The 19,111-nt window shown below is 40.7% G+C and overlaps 1 protein-coding gene across 2 annotated transcripts in view; it reads right to left on the reverse strand.

Moving 5' to 3' along the window:
- The window catches only part of KIF5B (kinesin family member 5B), a 33,433-nt gene extending 16,307 nt beyond the window's left edge, over positions 1–17,126 (reverse strand). For both annotated transcript variants that reach the window (XM_072327520.1, XM_072327519.1), the window contains exons 1-11: positions 16,869–17,126; positions 9,789–9,876; positions 8,153–8,226; positions 7,447–7,551; positions 7,051–7,099; positions 6,719–6,774; positions 6,542–6,629; positions 4,116–4,240; positions 3,449–3,553; positions 2,861–3,006; positions 1,245–1,393 (exon numbers count right to left, since the gene is read on the reverse strand). In XM_072327520.1, coding sequence (XP_072183621.1) covers positions 1,245–1,393; positions 2,861–3,006; positions 3,449–3,553; positions 4,116–4,240; positions 6,542–6,629; positions 6,719–6,774; positions 7,051–7,099; positions 7,447–7,551; positions 8,153–8,226; positions 9,789–9,876; positions 16,869–16,994 — 1,111 coding nt within the window. In that variant the 5' untranslated portion in view covers positions 16,995–17,126. The remainder of the gene's footprint in view (positions 1–1,244; positions 1,394–2,860; positions 3,007–3,448; positions 3,554–4,115; positions 4,241–6,541; positions 6,630–6,718; positions 6,775–7,050; positions 7,100–7,446; positions 7,552–8,152; positions 8,227–9,788; positions 9,877–16,868) is intronic.
- Between the last annotated feature and the right edge of the window lie 1,985 nt (positions 17,127–19,111).

The raw sequence follows: 19,111 nt of genomic DNA on the forward strand, positions 1-19,111 counted from the left end.
AAGCATTATCTACTCCCTAATTACAGTACATGGTTAATAAGCAATCAAGTGCGCAGCTTCCATGGCAAAAATGACTACTCCATCACCCAGACTAACTCTTGCTTACCACTGAATGTTACATTTCACCCAGTTAACTCTGATGTTGGCTGCAAATCTTACTACAAAATATCTTCCAAAACTGCACTGCAGACAGAAACCCCCCCTTATACCCGCCACCTTTGCCAGTTTGTCATGACAGGTAGCCATATTTACTGCTAAACTGATTTGCTTCATTAAAAATATTTCCACAGTTATACTTTTATGTTTCTATGCTCATCAGCGCTTTCCTGAGGAACACTTCACTACTTTCACATTTAAAGTATCACATAAGAATTTAAGCACTTCTCTGGTAAATTCAAAGTGAATTCCTTGGCATCTTATTACAAAGCATTTTATGCGGCCCCTGAACAATATGGGCGCTTTCCAACATTCCTGTGTGGTATGTGAATATTCTGGAAGAATTACACTCAACATTCCAGGTGTCTCTACATAAGACAGGGAGGAGGAAAAATAAATAAATTCTATCACACCCAACTTAAGTGAGGCCATTCCATTTTTTTTTCCCCTCAGATTTACACTAGAATGTGGTGCACAAATTGTCTGATTTGGATGACATATTACTTTACGACGGCAAAATCATCTAAAACTGAAAACTCCAGAACACATCCATATCTTAAATCTTAACTTCACATTTTGTATTTATCTTGCATTTTGTCAGTCATTTCAGTCCAAAAGTATCCAATCATTCAGAGAGAGCAGGCACATTGTTAGCAAATACTTTTTCTGCCTATAGAAATGTTTGAGCTGTAAATGAGGTCGAAGTCTTACAATACTGACTTGAATTTTACAGTTTTGCACAGTTTCTGCACTGACAGTTAGTATCATTCTTCACTTCCAGATCAATATTTTAGAATGTACCTTGATCTCATTCTGCCAGTAAATCAGGCACTGAAAAACCTACAACCAACACACTTACAGACATTTTTGCCAGTATGGGATTACTCAAGTTGTTCTAAATCCAATGAAAAATAGCAAGCTTCAACAGCATTATTATCATTAGCATAATGCTAATATCATAGCATTAATATTCTTTTCAATGTTTGGCATAGTATTCTTTATTTTTTTTGAATATTTAAGAGGAAATAGAAGAGTAATTCAGCATCTCTTTGTCCAAAGTGTACACAACAAAGAAAACTGCTTCTCACCATTCCGCCATCTGTTGAGTTCATTTTCCAGCCACTGTATGGTGTTACGCAGTGTCTTGTTTTTCTCTTTTTCTTTCTCATACTTTTTCTTCCACTGTTCTGCAGTGAGCTCAACATTGACACAGACTGTGTTCTTAATGGTCTTTGCTCTACATAAAAAGAAAAACCTCTGAAACAGATTCTATTTTCTACATAAGGAAATTATGTTGAAAGCATAAACAACTCCTACCTCTTCCAAAAGCTCATCTCTACACTCTGTCCATTTACTAATTGTTCAATTAGATTGATACAATTGTTAATGGACTCAGTAATGTAACAGGCATAGAGAAGACAGAAAAAAATCTCAAGCCAGTTGAGCTGGAAAGAAGCAGCTGTATACTTTAACTTGAACTGGGACAGCGTACAGCTTTGAATAAAGACTCACATTTACCATACCCAACAAACATTTCTCTAGTGGACAGCATAATACTTTCAGTATGTAAATCACTTGGCTTAAGAAACAGCTCCAAAGTTCAGTGACTAGATCTGCATTAACCAAACAAGTGCCATGAGCTATGAAGTACAAATGCATTTAATTCAGGTGATACATTTGGCCAAGCAAACCTCATCTCCAGAGACAAAATATCAAGGACTAATACACTCTGATGACATTAACGTGCAGCTGTTGCATTAGCAATGCACCTGGCTTACATCAGTAACTTATGTATAACTTCCTACCACGAATTATCTCCTCAAAAAGGTGAAAACAGAAAAAAAGCTTATTGGCAGACAAAAACCCATCCCTGCCACCGTCATGACTCTTGTACATTTATGCAAGCCTCGGTGGGAGTTGACTACTACCAAAAGGCACATCATTTCCTACTGAATTACGTAATATTTATTTAACCTTTAGTTCCTACCTGAAGCCTGAGGGCTTCAGCAGAAACTTAACAACCCCAGAAAGCTGAGTTAATAAACCAGACCAACTACAGTCATTTGAGCAACTTCTGAAGAAGGGACAACGACTCTAACAAACACAGCTACAGTTGGAAGACACTTCCTCATACCTGAATGCTAGAAATAGTGCAAGGAAAGGATCTCCTAGAATCTTAAAGGAGACCAAACCAGAATTCCAGTGCTGCAGAAAACAGTCATCATCCCACACCTACTAACTACACATATTCTACCATATTTTTAACAAGTTCTGAAGTCATGTAGTCTACCTTCCATAATGAAAATCTTCTCCAAATAAATAAAATTGAAAATTACTTTGTTGAACTAAAATGGAAGAGAAAAACACATTAAGCATGAGAAGCTGATGGCTTTCATAGTGGTAGAACTAAAGGAAGAAAGTAAACATAGTAATTAATTTGGTTTAGGAATCCTGACTGGGTAGCTTATTCCTCACTCTGCCTTTATTTCTAATAGCTCAGTATTAAGGGACATCTACTTTTGCAATCAGCATCACTCTCAGGTCTCAAACTATATACTTTTTAAAGAACAGCTTCACTGCTTTGTTTATTGTAGAAGGTTTGTTTTATCAGTCACTGTTAGGCATGTAAGTGCAGTGCATACACAGCACTTAAACTGCGTTATGAAATTCTGTTTCTTACCTCTCATTTAAGTCATATACTCACCTTTGGCCAAACAGAAGAGTAGATTTAGTTTCAGATTCATTGTATGAAGATGGAGAACAGCAAATAACAATAGTGGTTCTACAGTTACCCCCTAGTGAATCTTGAAGGATTCTGGTCATTTTACTATCACGATATGGAACATAAGTCTACCAAGAAAAGGAGTAAAAGAATTGGTCATTTCTTTTTTTTTCCTGATATTATTTACACTGTTGAAGAGCTATTCTTTCCTTAGGTACGACTTCATTAGGAAAACAGATTAAATACTACTTTAATCAATATAACATTCAGTTGAACATGCACAGAGCGATCTAAAATCTTGTTTTTATGCTTGGTAACTTCTGGAGTATAACAAAGCTTACCATCTGTTTAGGCCCCTTAATAGCAAATGCAACTTTGTTATTTATCAGTGACAACACAGTACAAGTAAACCTTATTATTGCAAGGTACTGATGTAATTGGATTAGTTTAAAAGACTCCACTCACATCATTATGACCAATAAAGAATTTGTCTATAATATATTGTACAGAAATACAAGCCCTTAACACTGAAGTACAAAGAAAGGACCAAAAAAACCATAGAACACTTACACTGCTTTCAGCCAAAGCCGAGATGACATTTCCAAGAGCAGATAAAGACTTGTTGATGTTCTTAGCCTCATCCAGCACAGCACCTTCCGCCCCAGTTTTGCTAACCTGAAGTATTTCAGTAAATTACTGAATGTTACTTCAGAAATATCACTTTCCATATTTCATACAAAACTTGGATACCAGGTCTTAAAATGCATAAATTACAGTGCATAAGGAAAATAACAGTAATATAGAATAAGCAGAATGGTACATGTTTCCTTCTCTTCTTCAAGCCACAGACACAGCAAGCTGAGCTGTCATTTCAAATAAGAAACTCAGTACCACTATCAAGTGCAAACGCCGATACTCCACATCCATAAATAGACTCTTGATTCCAGTACCTGGCTAGCCAACACACCTCTTTTTTTCTTCCACTCAGATACTGAGATTGAACTTTATCCTACTTCCCAACCTCCATATTTACAAACCCTCACTGCAGAAATGCGAAACAGCTTAGAGATAATATCTAACAGCCAATAAAGACTAGGACTGGGAAATCACAATTCAGAAATGAAGTTAAAACTCTTCACAGATAAGGACTGAGCAGTCGTTACTGTATTACTGTAAAACATTTGATTGTAAAGAATGATTTTTGTTTTTCAAAGCCGGAAGAAAAACAGAACGTTACCTTTTCGCTGCCTGCCAAGTCCACAAGATAGAGTTTTCCACTCAGCTTCTGTTCTGTTTGAGTATTCTCTTGCTTTACATTAATAAGAAAAATACTATGACTTCGAGAGCTGTGCTCATTCATATCTGCAATTAAAAATACATAACTGATCAAAAATAACAGCACAACAGATCTAGCTTGGCTAAACAGCATCTTGCTAACAGAGAAAGGAAAGATGCAAAGCTAATGAAACAGTATACAGCTGTATCACCATGACACAGTAAAACTGAAGGCAATAACCAACAGTACCATCTAATTAAAGATACCATCCCCTTTGTGTTTTCTGTTAACATCATAAATTCACAGATAAGATTTGGTAACTTGTCAACTATGGAATTCACACATTTAATTTATTATATAAGAAAGCATTTTTGCATTGCAGTACCAGAGTACTTTTTCTTGTTTGTTTACAGCACATCACACTTATATCCTTTTGTGTAAATGTCAAGTAGATGGCCAAAATTCCTCACCACCCTTTCTGGTTTAAATGCTTATTCTGCATGTCTCATTGCAAAGGTGAGCAGTAAAAGAGATTCATGTCAAAGCTTAAAGATGATTTTAATGAATTAACAACAATCCAATCTGACTGCAATCTGAATGACAATGTCTGCCTACACAGCAAGTTTGTGGACGATACCAAGCTGAGCGGTACAGTCAATAAACTGGAAGGAAGGGAAGCCCTCCAGAGGGAACTGGACAGGAGAAGTGGGCCCATGAAAACCTAATGAGGTTCAACAAGTGCTGCACTTGGGACAGAGCAATCCCAGGTATTTATACAAACAGGGTGAAGATCTCCTTGAGAGCAGCCCTGCAAAGAAGGACTTGGGGGTTCTGGTGGATAAGAAGCTGGACATGAGCTGGCAGCGCATGCTCACAGCCTGGAAGGCCAACTGTGTTCTAGGCTGCATTAAAAAAGGGATGGTCAGCAGGGAGAGGGAGTTGATTGTCTCCCTCTTCTCAGCTCTTGTGAGGCCCCATCTGGAGTACTGCAGTCAGGTTTGAGGCTCCCAGTACAGGAAGAACATGGAGCTCTTGGAGCGGGTCCAGAGGAGAACGGCCTCTAAGATGATCAGAGGGCTGGAGCATCACTCCTATGAGGAAAGGTTGAGAAAACTGGGCTTGTTGAGCTTGGAGAAGAGCAAGCTCTGGGAAGACCTCACTGTGGCCTTCCAGTACTTGAAGGGATCATTTAAACAGGAGGGGAAATGGCTGCTTACATGGGTTGCTAGTGACAGGACAAGGGGGAATGGTTTTAAACTGAGATGGGCGAGATTTAGGTTAGGCATTAGAAGGAAGTTTTTCTACACATTAGGTGGTGATGGACTGGAACAGGTTGCCCAAGAAGGTTGTGGATGCCCCATCCGTGGAGGCATTCAAGGCAAGACTGGATAAGGCTCTAGGCAGCCTGGTGGTTGGCGACTTCTGCACGATGATCACTGTGGTCCTTTTCAACCCAGGTCATTCTATGATTCTTCCTTTTATCTATAAATCTCTCACAGGCTTAAAAGGTAATCAACACCACAGAAATAAATCAAATTGAAAGAATATCCTTCTATCTGAATTTCTGCTATTTTTCTTTTCATTAGTCTAGTACTTATTTCAGAACCTTACTACCTTGGAGCACCGAAGTAGAAGGGCAGGACTTTTCTTAATGGAAAGATTTTCCCCATGTCCAATTCTTAACCAAGGAATATAACCATATTTTTCTTTATGATAGTTTTTTTTTTTTTTTTTTCTACCAAATAAATATCTGGACAAATTTCACAAACAATCTCTGGTTCTCAAAGATTTCAGAGTCACTTCAAATAGAAATAATACTCTGCACACATCTCAACTTCCCTCCTCTTCATCTCTGAAATACAGGCAAAATAAACACACAAACAACTCCTAATCCTAACCCTTTGGGGGATTCAAAAGCCTATGGCATGAATCCTTGCAACTCATCTGCACATCTCAGGCCAAAGAAAAAAATGGGATGCTACTTATACCTGCAGCATGGTTGGAAACTATAAGCTGATCAGCTTTTCTTACAGGCTACAATAAAATGGCCAAACTGTAGATGAGTCACAGTGGCTTATTTAAAGGTTCACAGAGTAACTGGAACTAACTCCACAAACCAGGATTCTGCACTACTCCCTAATGAACAACTCCAATGATTCAAAGCTCTTCACCAATTGCTTAATTCTCAATCAAAGCCTAATTATCATCATTAGGAAATAAAAAAATAAAAAAATTGAAAGACTTGGTACTTAAAGACATATCACAACTGCTTGCACTAAACCTTATCAACAGCCTGAACTTAGTTCACCATCCTTGCCTTATGGTATGTTTTAAGACATCAGGAAGACAACTGATAAAGCACTAAAGCAGGTAGGGGTAGTACTTACTTGTAACTGCTACATGTCTGTTTGATTTTCCTTCATCTATAGTATCCATAACTTCTTCCGGACTACATACAAAACGTTCTGTGCAACCCTTTAAAGTAATATCAAAATAAAACAGCAATAAGCCAGAAGAAAATGGAGCACAGTAGAAGCAAAAGATCAAAACAGAGTGACACTAACCTTTACATAGGGAACTCTATTTTTGTCTTCATGAACAGAAAGATTGGTCTTTGAAACTGGAAGAGAAAAAGTTCTAAAGCTAAGGTATGTATGATTTCTTCAGAGAATGAGACATTTACAGCAGATCCAAGTAAAAATTGAACATACATCAAACGACCGCTACTGCAGTTACAGTTGCATTATATACATTAGCTACGTGTGGTCTCATTTTGATGCATCTATATCAGAGATGGGTTACTTATTAACATAACACATATGTCCCAGTATCATCCTAAAGCTTTTGTTCTTTAAATCTCTTTACTTCCTATGCTCAAAGTAAATAAGAAACTCACCATCCAAAAGGTCCCTTATTTTATCCAAGTATATTTCAAAATACGACACCTAGAAGCGTGAAACAAATAGCATTAGAACACAAAAATGTTCTTCAGAAGGACTCAGTACAATTACCATGACCTCCCATGTACTGCCATTTCTAGTTGACAACCACGAGGACAAACTAAAATACACAGCACTGCCACAAGTTATCAAGATAGCTACCATCAATGTTTAATGGAAACAAGATTAAAGTGTTAATGTAATTATTCTTTGAGAAGAGCCAGTTTCTGAAATAACTTGTCTTTATATTTTCCAATTCACAAGCATTCGTAACAGATATGGAACATCCATTCCGCAATAAACTACTTCCACTTTTAATATAGATTAAATATAGGAAATAAAGAAACTGTTACCTTAATATGAAACTCAAGATTCTCATCCATAGAGTAAATATAATTAAAGATATCTTGTACTATTCTTGGAATAATCCCCATTCCATCTGGGTCGTGAAGCTTCCCCTTTTAGAAAAGAGAATGAAAAAACATTAATACCTAATCAAACAGCACAAAGTATTTGAAGGCAGAATAAAAAGTCAAACAAGATAGCTCTGAAGTGTTGGTGGGTAAAATGCACTTATGCTTATCTGCAAAGGAAGCTCCTGGCCATCCACTCAGGGCCAGCAGTTGCTAGAAACAAAAAGAACAGCCTCAAAAATGTCACACACAAAGATGAGAAATCTACCATGAACAATATTGTGTTTTCCATCCTGCTTTTGATAGCTGAATAAATACAGTAACTGCCATTCTTACATATGAAAAATATTTTATGTATCCAAAGTTTGTAATAGAAAGGAAAAGAAAATGAAAGATGCAGATGCTTCATTTCTGGAAGTGTCCAAATTTAGGGTGGATGGGGGCTCTAGGCAACTTAATCTAACGAAAGATGTCCATGCCCACTGCAGAGTAGTTGGAACTATTGATCTTAAAAGATAGTTTCTAACCTAAACCATTCTATGATTTCATGAAAACAAGCCAATATCTCATCTGTATGAATATAACACCACTGCGGTGAAAAGAGATGAAAACGATATTAAAAGAAAATAATTTTAAGTTGCCTTACTTCCATAGTGTGTGTCTTTCCAGATGATGTCTGCCCGTAAGCAAATATTGTACCGTTGTATCCCTCAAGTACATCTAGAGGAAAAAATTACTTTCATTAGGACTGATTTCCTTCTCCTAAACAAAAGTCAAATAAAATAGAATGCAAGCAATTCCTAAAAAGTTCAGCAAGTTGAGCCATTCAGTGACTGAAAAGTAAATGCTACAATACTTGGTGCTGGGAGAGGATGGCAGCAGTGTTCTCCCTTACCACTTTTAATGCAGTCACCATAGATTGCATTTTCAGAAGCTGTATGAGAAGCAACTGCTCCTTCAGCCAGCAAAACACAACTTGAGAGTTGGTAATAAGAAGTAAATGAATACAGCTGCCACACTGAACAGACAGCCTTTGACCATTTAAACAAACTGTATTATGTGCTACATTATTTGCTGCCTTCACAGTAAAGCTGGAGTACCTGATTATTAAGAGAATGAGCTATGCTACATGTTCCCAGCATCTTATTCCTTGGCCATAAGCTTATGTTTTAAATCATGAACAACTCAATTCTGAGTTTCAGGTTGAAGGGTAAGGTGGCTTGTGGCTTTGTTTGTTTGCAAGTCAGTTAATGCAGAAACACATTCTGCTAACTTCTTTTTCACAAGCAAGTATGAGAGACTCCAAACAGTGAGGTCTACCTCCCGTTACAACCATAATCCAACTGTAACACCACTACAGCTCTTTAGTATCACAATCTAACAGAGAACAGAAAATCCACCCACAGAAACTAAAATTAAACATTTAGATAGAAGAAGAATAAAGGGACAAGGCTACATACAACCCTTATTTAACTCTTTTTGAAGGAAGAAACTTCTGATCTAACCCTGATTCCTCCTTAACTCTTCAAAAGTAAAATACCTGCGGCAACACAGACTTGTAACAATTCACTTTTCTATTTACTAATAACCTTCAACACTTCACTAAGCTGGTCTTGCTTCTAACTGCTGATAGTTTATGCTCTCCTAAGAAGGGCTTTGATACAGTTTTAAAAGCTGTGTCAATTGGAACTTGTACTGATCCCCTTAAGAAATGAATCAATTTTATTTTGAGGGAATTACCTAACTCCTTATAAACATAGTTCATTGTGGTATAACCTTCTCTGTTAGAAGACTTGAGCCCCAGAAGCCACAAAGCCATTAGACAGTTCAAGTTTAGAGAGAGTACACTCTAACAAGCACTGAAATCAGGTAACTCATAATTGCAAAGTTAAAACAAAACAAACATGACGTTTTCCATGTTTCACCTTACATTCCTCCAAAGAACAATAACTGTAGGATGTTTTCTGACACCAATTAAAAAAACCTACTCTTATGAGTTGTTTTCAAACAGACAGAAGCCTATCTTTTATTAATTTACGGCAACTGTTTTAACCTTTAGCAAGATCTGAAAAAAAAATAAATATCAAACTAACAGGTAAATATCATCAAATGTTGCGAACAACTGGAGAAGCAGGCTTAGCATTGACATTTATACTCTGAACCATGATGACTGTTATTAAACATTCAGAAGGTAAACAGGAGCAACATAAGTACCAGTTTTCAACATAAAAACCCATACAAATAAGGCGTTTCCTGATAACGAAGAGTTCATCCCACCTTACCTTTGACAATCTTTTTAGCACAATCATTGTATACTTGCTCCTGGGATGTGTTTGACTGGAATACACGGTCAAATATATATGGCTTGGACTGCAAAATAAAAAGAAAGGCTGTTAAAAAAAGACCACCTGGGAAGCACAACTGAAAGGTGTTTGTTCACATAACTTAGAAGCAGCCTACATGGTCTCAGTACGATCTCATGTTTTATTTTAAGTACTTGAAGGACGCAGTGAGGAAATCGGCTTATGTATGTGTCTAAATCTTTACATGTTTGCTTACAAATAAGGCCTTGAATTAAATATGTTTGGCTTTTAAGTGCAACCCAAACCATTTTCCATAACTACACTGCTACAAGACCTCTACTCTATTTACACTGGAAACCAGTGCCTAGCATCTATACCTCTGAGAAAACTTCATTCTTCTCCACTGCTTTGGTAAAGCCAAATTATTAAAAACAACTTGTATCACATCACACACTATATGCCTTCATAGTATTTGTTAACAATCTCAAACCAAAGGAAACATCCAGGTCACCTACAGTCAGCACAGGAAACATTTCCCCATGCATGATATTCTTACAATAAGGCTCTGTAAACAGAAGGAAAAGGCCACTTTGGAGGAAGGGAACCTTTCAAAGATTTCTTTAGGAAAATACTGAGAGAGGAAGCTCTGACACAGCTTTTTGAAAAGAATGTGGGATTTGCTAACAGCTGTAACACGCTGACAATCCATAAAGATGAGTTATTATGTTCATCTTACTAAGCTGAAAATTTCCTAGCACTTTCAGAGTTTGATTTATTATTATCTTTGCAGACAGCTGAGGTTTCCAAGGGCCTTTAGTCAGTTCCTACCACTAAACTTAATGCAACCGTTCAATGCCCCATTTGGCCTATGTTTAATTCATTATCATCCTTCCCCTCCCCCAAAGATACTGTGGAACGGCCTTCCTGGCAGCAGAACAAGTCTAGCTTCCATCTTTTACCCACCCACTCACCACATTCCCTTTCCCAGCCTGACCTTCCATGTGCCTTTTAATAACATCTAGTGTAACACCAAACAAAGCTTTTTGGAGCCAACGCATATCACTCTGTTTAAAGGGCTTGAAATTCAGATAGATGAGCTCCCTCTTGGAAAAAAGAAAATAATTACATAGTTCACTGTGTAAATATGCTCAAGAAACCACAAGACTCAGTAGGCAGAAACTATCCCTAAGGTGCTGAAGTCTGAACATTTGTTTCACAGTAGGGAAATTACAGGCTTTCTCATTTAGTCATTCTAGCTTCAAATACACCTCAAACTTGTATGCTCTACAGGTGAAACTCAGATCTCTATGTACACCAGAAGACAAACAAGCAAGTCCAAGTATCCCCAAGGTAAGAAAATGAAAGCTGAAACGTTGTTATGTAAAAAGTCTAAGTCACCACAGAGAACACTCATTTTAAGTTCTCTTTCTCACTGACATCTGTAACTTCAAAAAGCCTCCATCCTCACCATTACCAGGAAGCTATGCTACAAACTCCAAGCCATCCACATCATAAGCATGAGGCACATTTCCTCCATGCTCAAGTTTGTCTGCATGTTTCTACACACTGAAATAATACATATTATCCATAATAATAGCCATGGAGGATCACGTTTACCACTACACATTGGAAAAATCCAGACGAAAAAGAGAGTGTCCAAGAGGAGTGTGCAGCTGATGCACCAGGGGGAAAGGATACCCCTCAGGCAAACACTGCCAGGCTTCAGATGTAGATCCATGTGAAAAATGTTATGTTCAACAAGGCCAAATGCAAGGTTCTGCACCAGCAAATCCCAGTATGTGTCCAGACTGAGAGTCCCTGAAGGAAAGGACCTAGGGACCAAGGATGAAAAATAAGATATGGGCCAACCATGTGAACTGGCAGCCCAGAAAGCACTTCGCTGGCTTATATGCATGCTGGACTGCATAAAGACAAATATGGCCAGCAAGTCAAGGGAGGCAACTGTATCTCTCTACTCCAGCCTTGTGAGACCCCATTTGCAGCACCACATCCAGTCCTGGGGCCCCAGCACAAGAAAGATGTGAAGCTGCTGGAGCAGGTCCAGAGAAGGCCATGAGGATGCTCAGAGGGCTGCAGCAGCTCTTCCACAAGGGAAGGCTGAGGGAGCTGGGACTGTACAGCCTGGAGAAGAGCAGGCAGCCTTCCAGTACAAGGAGGGAGCTCACAAAAAAAAGACAGGGAGAGACTCTTTACCAGAGTGTGTAGTAACAGCTCGAGGGGTGACAGTTTTAAACAGGGAGGAACCTATTTTTCTGGCAAGCAAAGGCTGACTGAACTACACTACTCTTTTCTAAAAGGAACATTACATTTACTAATGCAATAGCAACCCCTAGACATAGAATACTTCTAGATTATTTACTCTCAAACAGCCACTTGGATGCTTTCATAAAAGAAGAGAGATAAAGCACATTATATAATTACTGGCATATTTTTTTGTTTACAAAGGATTTGAAGAACAGCACACACGATGACCGCCACAGATTAGTAAGAACAGAGAGCCAAACTGCAAGGCCTTCACTCAGGCAATATTGCCTTTAATTGGAATTTGTCACATGCCCGGCAGCTTTCACTGTATAAATAAACAAGATCAATTCCTCTCAACAACTGCTACCAATGTAAGTGCAAAATGTAGTAATTCCAACCAAAAGAACCCTTATGAATGATGCTGCTTACATCACTTGTTACTTCCCATTTTAGGAGGTGAAAAGTGGTACCTTCATTTTACATGTTCTCAGCATTATACTTCTCCAGATCAATGTAGAACACAACTTCAAAGCACTCAAAAACCCAACTGCGTACTTCCCTCCCCCCCCCAGACTGCAGTATATTTCTTTATAAAATCCATAAAAAACCCACTTCATCATCAGTGAACCAGTAATGAACCAAGTAGGTTCAACTAAGCAGGTTCCAAAACAATCTTGTTTTAAGAATACAAGTTGCATTTAGTGCTGTTTCACACCACTGACAGCAGCAACACTACATCTTATCACTATTCTTTTTTAACAGTTTACTTTTTGCTGTCAACAAAGCCAAAATAGCATCACCTAGATTAACTCGCCCCAGAAAGTCTGGTCATTATCTTTAAGGGATTAGTCATGAAAGATTAAAGTGTCGGATATTTTTTCCTACATTGGATGCCTTTTCTTCCCCGAGGAGTAACTGATCAGATGACATGAAGGCCATGAACACACAAGAGGCCCAAGCAGCACTACCACAAGGTGCCTGCAGCAGTGGCAGTATTGCTTCTGAAATAGGAGGCTGCTTGAACATACTCCAGAAATGTTCAGCAAATCTTACTAAAACCCAATTAAGAAATTAACATGACCTATAAGTGACACCAGGAATGCCAAGCAAACAAGTACAATGCTGACTTCACTCCAAGGAGAGGAAATTTAACATTCACATTCATTTCTTGCCTATTAGCCACAGGAAAACTTCAGCTCCCATAACTGCTGCACTGAAGGGATGCTGCCCCACAGCAAGAACTCTGCAAGCACCTCCATAGCCCCTACAAAACACTCCTGTCAACATGATTTATCACTAGTTGAAGTCAATGTGAACATAGGGTTTAAGTTCAAGTACAGAGATCCACAGTTAAAGACCAGCTATCATCCTCCACTTGCTAGAATGGACTGTTAAAACAACATCATAGCTATCCATGCTTAAGTTAAAAGAGGCTGAAGCAAGAAGTAAAGGGCTTACCTTCTGCCTTTCAGTTTTGCATCTTTAATAACAAATATTCTTCCTATCAGCACAAAACATGTTAAAAAAAAACTCACTGAACAACCTCTGGAAAGTATGAAGACAATAGCCTGACTCAGTTCTTCCTGTTACTAAGCAAAGGTATTACTGCTTGAACACACCTAGCACAGAGTTTTCTTCTTAGCTCTGTGCTTACACAACTGCAGTTGATACACAACAGTCAGTCAACCTCCACTTTTTGCTTTATTTCTCTTATTTCTGTGCAAATATTGGAAAGATTATTCATGCTGATACTTGAATTGCACCAGTTACTTACTGTTATGGAAGCAGTGCTAACCACACATACCAAAGTTACTAAAAACTCCATTTCCAGCATGAAAACAGAAATTCTGCAAAAAGAGTCTCAGCAAAACTTTGGTTTACTGTTTCTTCTACAGAGAAAAATGCTGCTGGCTGGCACAGAAACAGTCCTTGAGTTTCAGAACAAAAGACAAACATGAGACAAGTGAGTTGTTTTAAACGGATACGTAGCCACAAAGTCTAATCCTCCTTCAGACATGGCAAAGCTACAATATTTGCTTTCTGTTTAGTCAGCACAGCAACATCTGACAAGCCTTCCAATCATCCACCACCTCACAGGAGAACAATATTAAGAAAAAACTCTGAAGGAATAGTCTATTCAGCTTCACATTGCTGTTTGGGATTCACACTTGCAGTTGCAATCCAGGCATCAAGTGTTTTCATTTGCACTTCTAATTAAATACTGTTTGCTTTCACACTAACAAAATAATAATTAAAAGAACATACCTTGCTTCTTTTACTCATGTGGGCCAGCCCCTTTCTGTCAGCAGTGCACGTGAAGTACATTTTCATTCTGAGTAATCTAAAGCCAAAAGCTCCAGTGATAGCAAGTGATCTTCAGTAATCTGTCTCTCACATAACTCTCATTTGCTATCCAATATTAGTTTAAAAGGTAATGAAAAAGAAAGCTGAAGGTCTCAAACTCTTCACAAGGGTTACACCTCACTCCAAAGAAACATGAAAACACAAGCAGGCAGAGTTCTTTTGTCTTAATACTCACAGAAGTAAGCAATACTCTATGATTGCTACGCAAAATATCTGGAGGACAGACAAAGGGATATGGAGCATTTGGGTGAGCATCCAATATACCTCACCACTCCCATCATTCAGCAGCACTGTTTTCAGTTTGAAAGAGCTCAAGTGGACTGTATTCAGCAATTCATCTTTTGGGGAGTTTTAAGATAAGCAAGCAGTCTCATGTTTGAAAAAATTAAGAACATAATCATGTAAGTTTGTTGTTCTTCCACATTCCGTTCTACTCAAAAGCCTGAAATTGTTGAGTAAATTGCTGTCAACTTTTGTATGTAAGGGTACTTATAATATTTAACCTAACCGTCATATACTCATAGCAAGTCACCCATTCTCTATGTTAACAGAACCCTTGTATTTACTTAACTGAGAGAACCATTCAAAAATACTCAGTAATGTGTTTGAGTGGAAAAATGCATCCCAATTAATGATTTAAAAGGTTTTTACTGATGTAAAAAAAAAATAACATGCCAACCTGTGCAAGGACAGTACTTGGTCTGCTCTTCAAAACAGACTGACATCCCCTCACACTGCTCCAATGCCTGAGCTACAATAATGTGTTTTATCTAATACAAATCAAAAAGACAAGGGAGGAAAGACGGCCATGTCAGTAATTAAGCAGGAGCCAGGGAAAGAAGGGGGAAGGGAAGACAGATAGCTCAGAGATGACAAGGGAGCCAAGGAGGGAGGAGGAGAAGGGTTTGGCTGTAGTCACGGACTCCCTTCCCACCCGCCTCCACAGAGGAGTCAGATGTGCAGTCTGCCACAAACGCTCCTTCCGCAATCACCCAGTTTTCAGCTCCTATCTACCATTCCAGGCAACTCCCAGATATTGTTAAAGAAGCCTTCCCTGCTTCAGCACAGACCAAGTGCACACAAGAAGGTGAAATCCCTTCAGGCTGCTCAAGACAAGGCAGCTAAGGAAAGCACCTACAGAAGTGCTTCAAGTACAGTTCAGCAGGCAGCCAAAACGACTTTCAGCAGTAAATACAGAAACTATCAGCTGATAGTAATCAAATGCACAGCTCACTGAGGAATGCTTTTAGAAACTGTTTCACAAGAAGAACTAAGAACTGTTTCTGTTACCATCTGTCCTTTGGCAGTTCCAGGAGGCACAGGAGGTGGGTGATTACGCTGCTCTGTCAGGAAGTTCAAGACTTTGCAAGATCTGTCTGTTTGTTAAAAAATATCCAATGACAGAAGAAGTCCCACAGGTTACAGTTAGTGCCTCAACTGCTTAAGAAAGTGAAGTTCCACCTTTGAGAATGCAAGCTGTGTCATTTACCTGCTACTATAAAAACCAAAATGCACAGGACATCAATCCTACATACTAAGATTTTGCGAAACAAAACTCACATATCGTCACTGCTACGAAATGCACCAGCTTTAGAGGCTTATTCTTCCAAACACAGCAAGTCCCTGGATTGGGACAACTGGAGGATATGTATTTTTGTTGGTTTGTTTTTAATCAAAGAAGAAAACTAAGTGTGGTCATAGCACTGAACGTTAATTCCCAGCCAAGGCCCAGCAGAGCTCCCCCTGCAGCCCTCAGAACGGCCACCAGATTGCTCTACAGACATCGTGCCACCCCAGCCCAATTCTTAAATATTTTCAGTGTATTTAAGGAGCATGCGGGCGTTTTAAAGGGCACATCCACAACATCTTTCTTGCCTTTTTTTTTTTTCTCCTCTAAGCCGTGAACTACTTCAAGAAGATGAGGAGAACTGTTACTTGTTACACAGTCGGAAGACATCAGGGTTTCTAAAACTCATCCTGGATTTCGGAGAACAAATGCTGTCACAATGAATGAACGCTCACTCACTGAAGTCAGATCATTTGTTCTAATTAGTTTCTCTGTTTTCCAGGCCTGGATCCTTGCTGAGGAGTTTACCTACACAAACTCAAACACGTACTCGACTACAGTGATCTACCAGCTGAGACAAGCCCCAAATCACCTCAATTTCATAAGCCCGCTACCCTTCCCGCAGCTGCAGATTCGTGGCATTCCGCGTTTAATGGACAAACTGGAGTACTAACACTTCGTAATTCGCACTAAAAAGCAGTACGTTATTACAGTACCCGCAATGGAAGGAGCTGTGAGAGGACTCTCGTCCGGGACTCCCAGCGCTCCGCCGCCACGTCCCGCCCGCTCCGGCCCAGCCGCCCCTCAGCCCGCGCCCACCCCGCCGACCCCGCGCCCCCCGCCCGGCACCGCCCCTCGCTCACCGCGATGACGACGGTGTCCTCGCCCTGGAACTTGGCGACGTACTTGTCGCCGCGGGTCACCTCGGACTCGTTGAGGGGCCTGAAGCGGCACATCACTTTGATGTTACACTCCGCCGGGTCCGCCATCTTAGGCCGCCGCCGCCCGCGGGGCGCTCAGCTCCGCCGCTGCCTGCTCCGCTCCGGGGCTCTACCAGCCGCCGTGCCGTCGCCGCCGGAAGGCCCGCGTCCGCCCGAGCAGGAGGAAAAAGAAAAGGGCTCCTTCCCGGCCGCCGCCTCCCGCTTTCACTTCCTCCCCAATATGGCAGCCATGGCGGCGCCGCAGCCGGCGAGACCGAACACCCCCCTCGGCCGGGCGGAGGCGGGGCCGGCGCGGGGCAGGGAAGGGTGACGTCACCCTCTGCAGAGCCCGGCCCTGCCCCCCTCGGCTGGGGCGCGCCGCGCAGGCGCAGTGGGACTCACGTTCGTTGCTAGGGCGGCGGGACCGCTGCCGCGCGCCGCCTCGGCGCCCGGGGGAGCGCGGCCGAGCGAGGGGGCGGGGCGTGACCGAGGGGGCGGGGCGTGACCGAGGGGGCGGGGCGTGACCGAGGGGGCGGGGCGTGACCGAGGGGGCGGGGCGTGACCGAGGGGGCGGGGCGTGACCGAGGCCTCCGCCCGCCCACAGCGCTCGCGGTCGGGCCGCGCGGCGCAGCCGCTGCTGTGGGCGCGTGTGGGACCGTGTTAACGGCTCGGGGCTGGGAACTTTTGAAATAGCCTTGAAATAAGTAGAAAAAGGAGTGTTTTCCTGAAATTTGTACGTGATACCGAGTTAGGATTACTCACTATAGAAATGTGCTTCTCTTAAGGGTACTGGCTTTTTCATTAAAAGGGGAAAAATAAGATGAATTTTAATAGGAACCGTCTGAGATGGAGTAGCCTGTGTTGCCAAAGGCTTTTGCAGCGTGGGGATGTGAACAGCGTGTGATCACGTAGGGCAGGTACAAGGTGAGCACTGCTTCCAAACTGCGCCACGGGACAGACAGATCACCTCACAGTCCAGCTTCATCCACAAATCACCTCACAGTCCAGCTTCATCCATGGGGCGTTTCTTACGCCCTTATACAAAGAATAGTTCTGTGCCTGGCTGTTACAAAGGCTGTTACGCAGCTGTTTGGATCCTCACAGATTCCCTCTGACAGGATCTTATTCTTATGAAGGACCTGTCGCCTTGTACTTACTACTATTCCAATCCATCTGCTTTCATTCCTGAGGGAAAATAAAAATGCTGGCTGCAAAACCACTAATTCCATAGTTATTACTCCCAGCAGCGTTCCAGCTACTAAAACATCCTTTACCCCAGCCTACTTAACAAACTTCTAGTTCTTGTTACTCTATAACCAAGGAGGGCCGTAGTGCTAGCCATGTTTGCTGACGTACAGTACCCAGCTTAAGAATGTCTTGTTATGGCAGAAACTTCATCAGGATGATTGGTAAGGAAATAGGTGCTCGGGCTTGCTTACCTTCTAAACAGCAAACTTCGCAAAGAATAGTGACTCATGAATAGGAAGTTACTTGCTTTAATTATGTTGAAACAAGAAAATACCTGCATGCATCAACTATGTTGACAAAACTGCTTAGTTCTAGCCTATTGAGTCTATGCAAATTCATAGCAGAATGACTGATGGTCTCTCTTATCCCGGCTGTGGGATACCTTCCTACAAGAGCTGTGCTAAACTAAACATGCATGTTCTGTTGTCCATTTCAGGTATTCCGTCATGAAGTTTCTCTTCAGGGAACAGAAGTTCCAGCTATTCAGCACCCCTTCTTTTACACGGCCTACTTTAAATCTGACACGATGCAGTATGCTCAAAGAAGACAGTGTTATCGTTGTTGGCTCTAACACGTCAAAACAACAGTCTTGAAAACTTATGTCTAAAGATGTGATATCACTTTCTTGACAACGGAGCAGAGATTAAGCATCCTGGTAAGTTTCTCATTTTGTCACTGTTCTGCTTACAAAGAAGCAAAATTGCTTCTGCCAGTGTCTTGTTGACATCAGGTAAAGTATTTGCAGTTAGGCCAATAGTCATCTACAGAAAGAAGACCAGAACTCACTCACCTCATAAGTTTGACCTCATAAGTTAAATAGGTTTTCTAAAGAAACCCTATATGGCATATTCAGAAAAGTTTCTCAGTAAAGACCAATGCTTTGTTAAAAGTAATTTTTCCAACAATTTTATGTCCATTTGTTCACTAACCATGTTTTT

The sequence above is a fragment of the Excalfactoria chinensis genome, chromosome 2 (genome assembly GCF_039878825.1).
Source record: "Excalfactoria chinensis isolate bCotChi1 chromosome 2, bCotChi1.hap2, whole genome shotgun sequence".
Lineage (NCBI taxonomy): Eukaryota > Metazoa > Chordata > Aves > Galliformes > Phasianidae > Excalfactoria > Excalfactoria chinensis.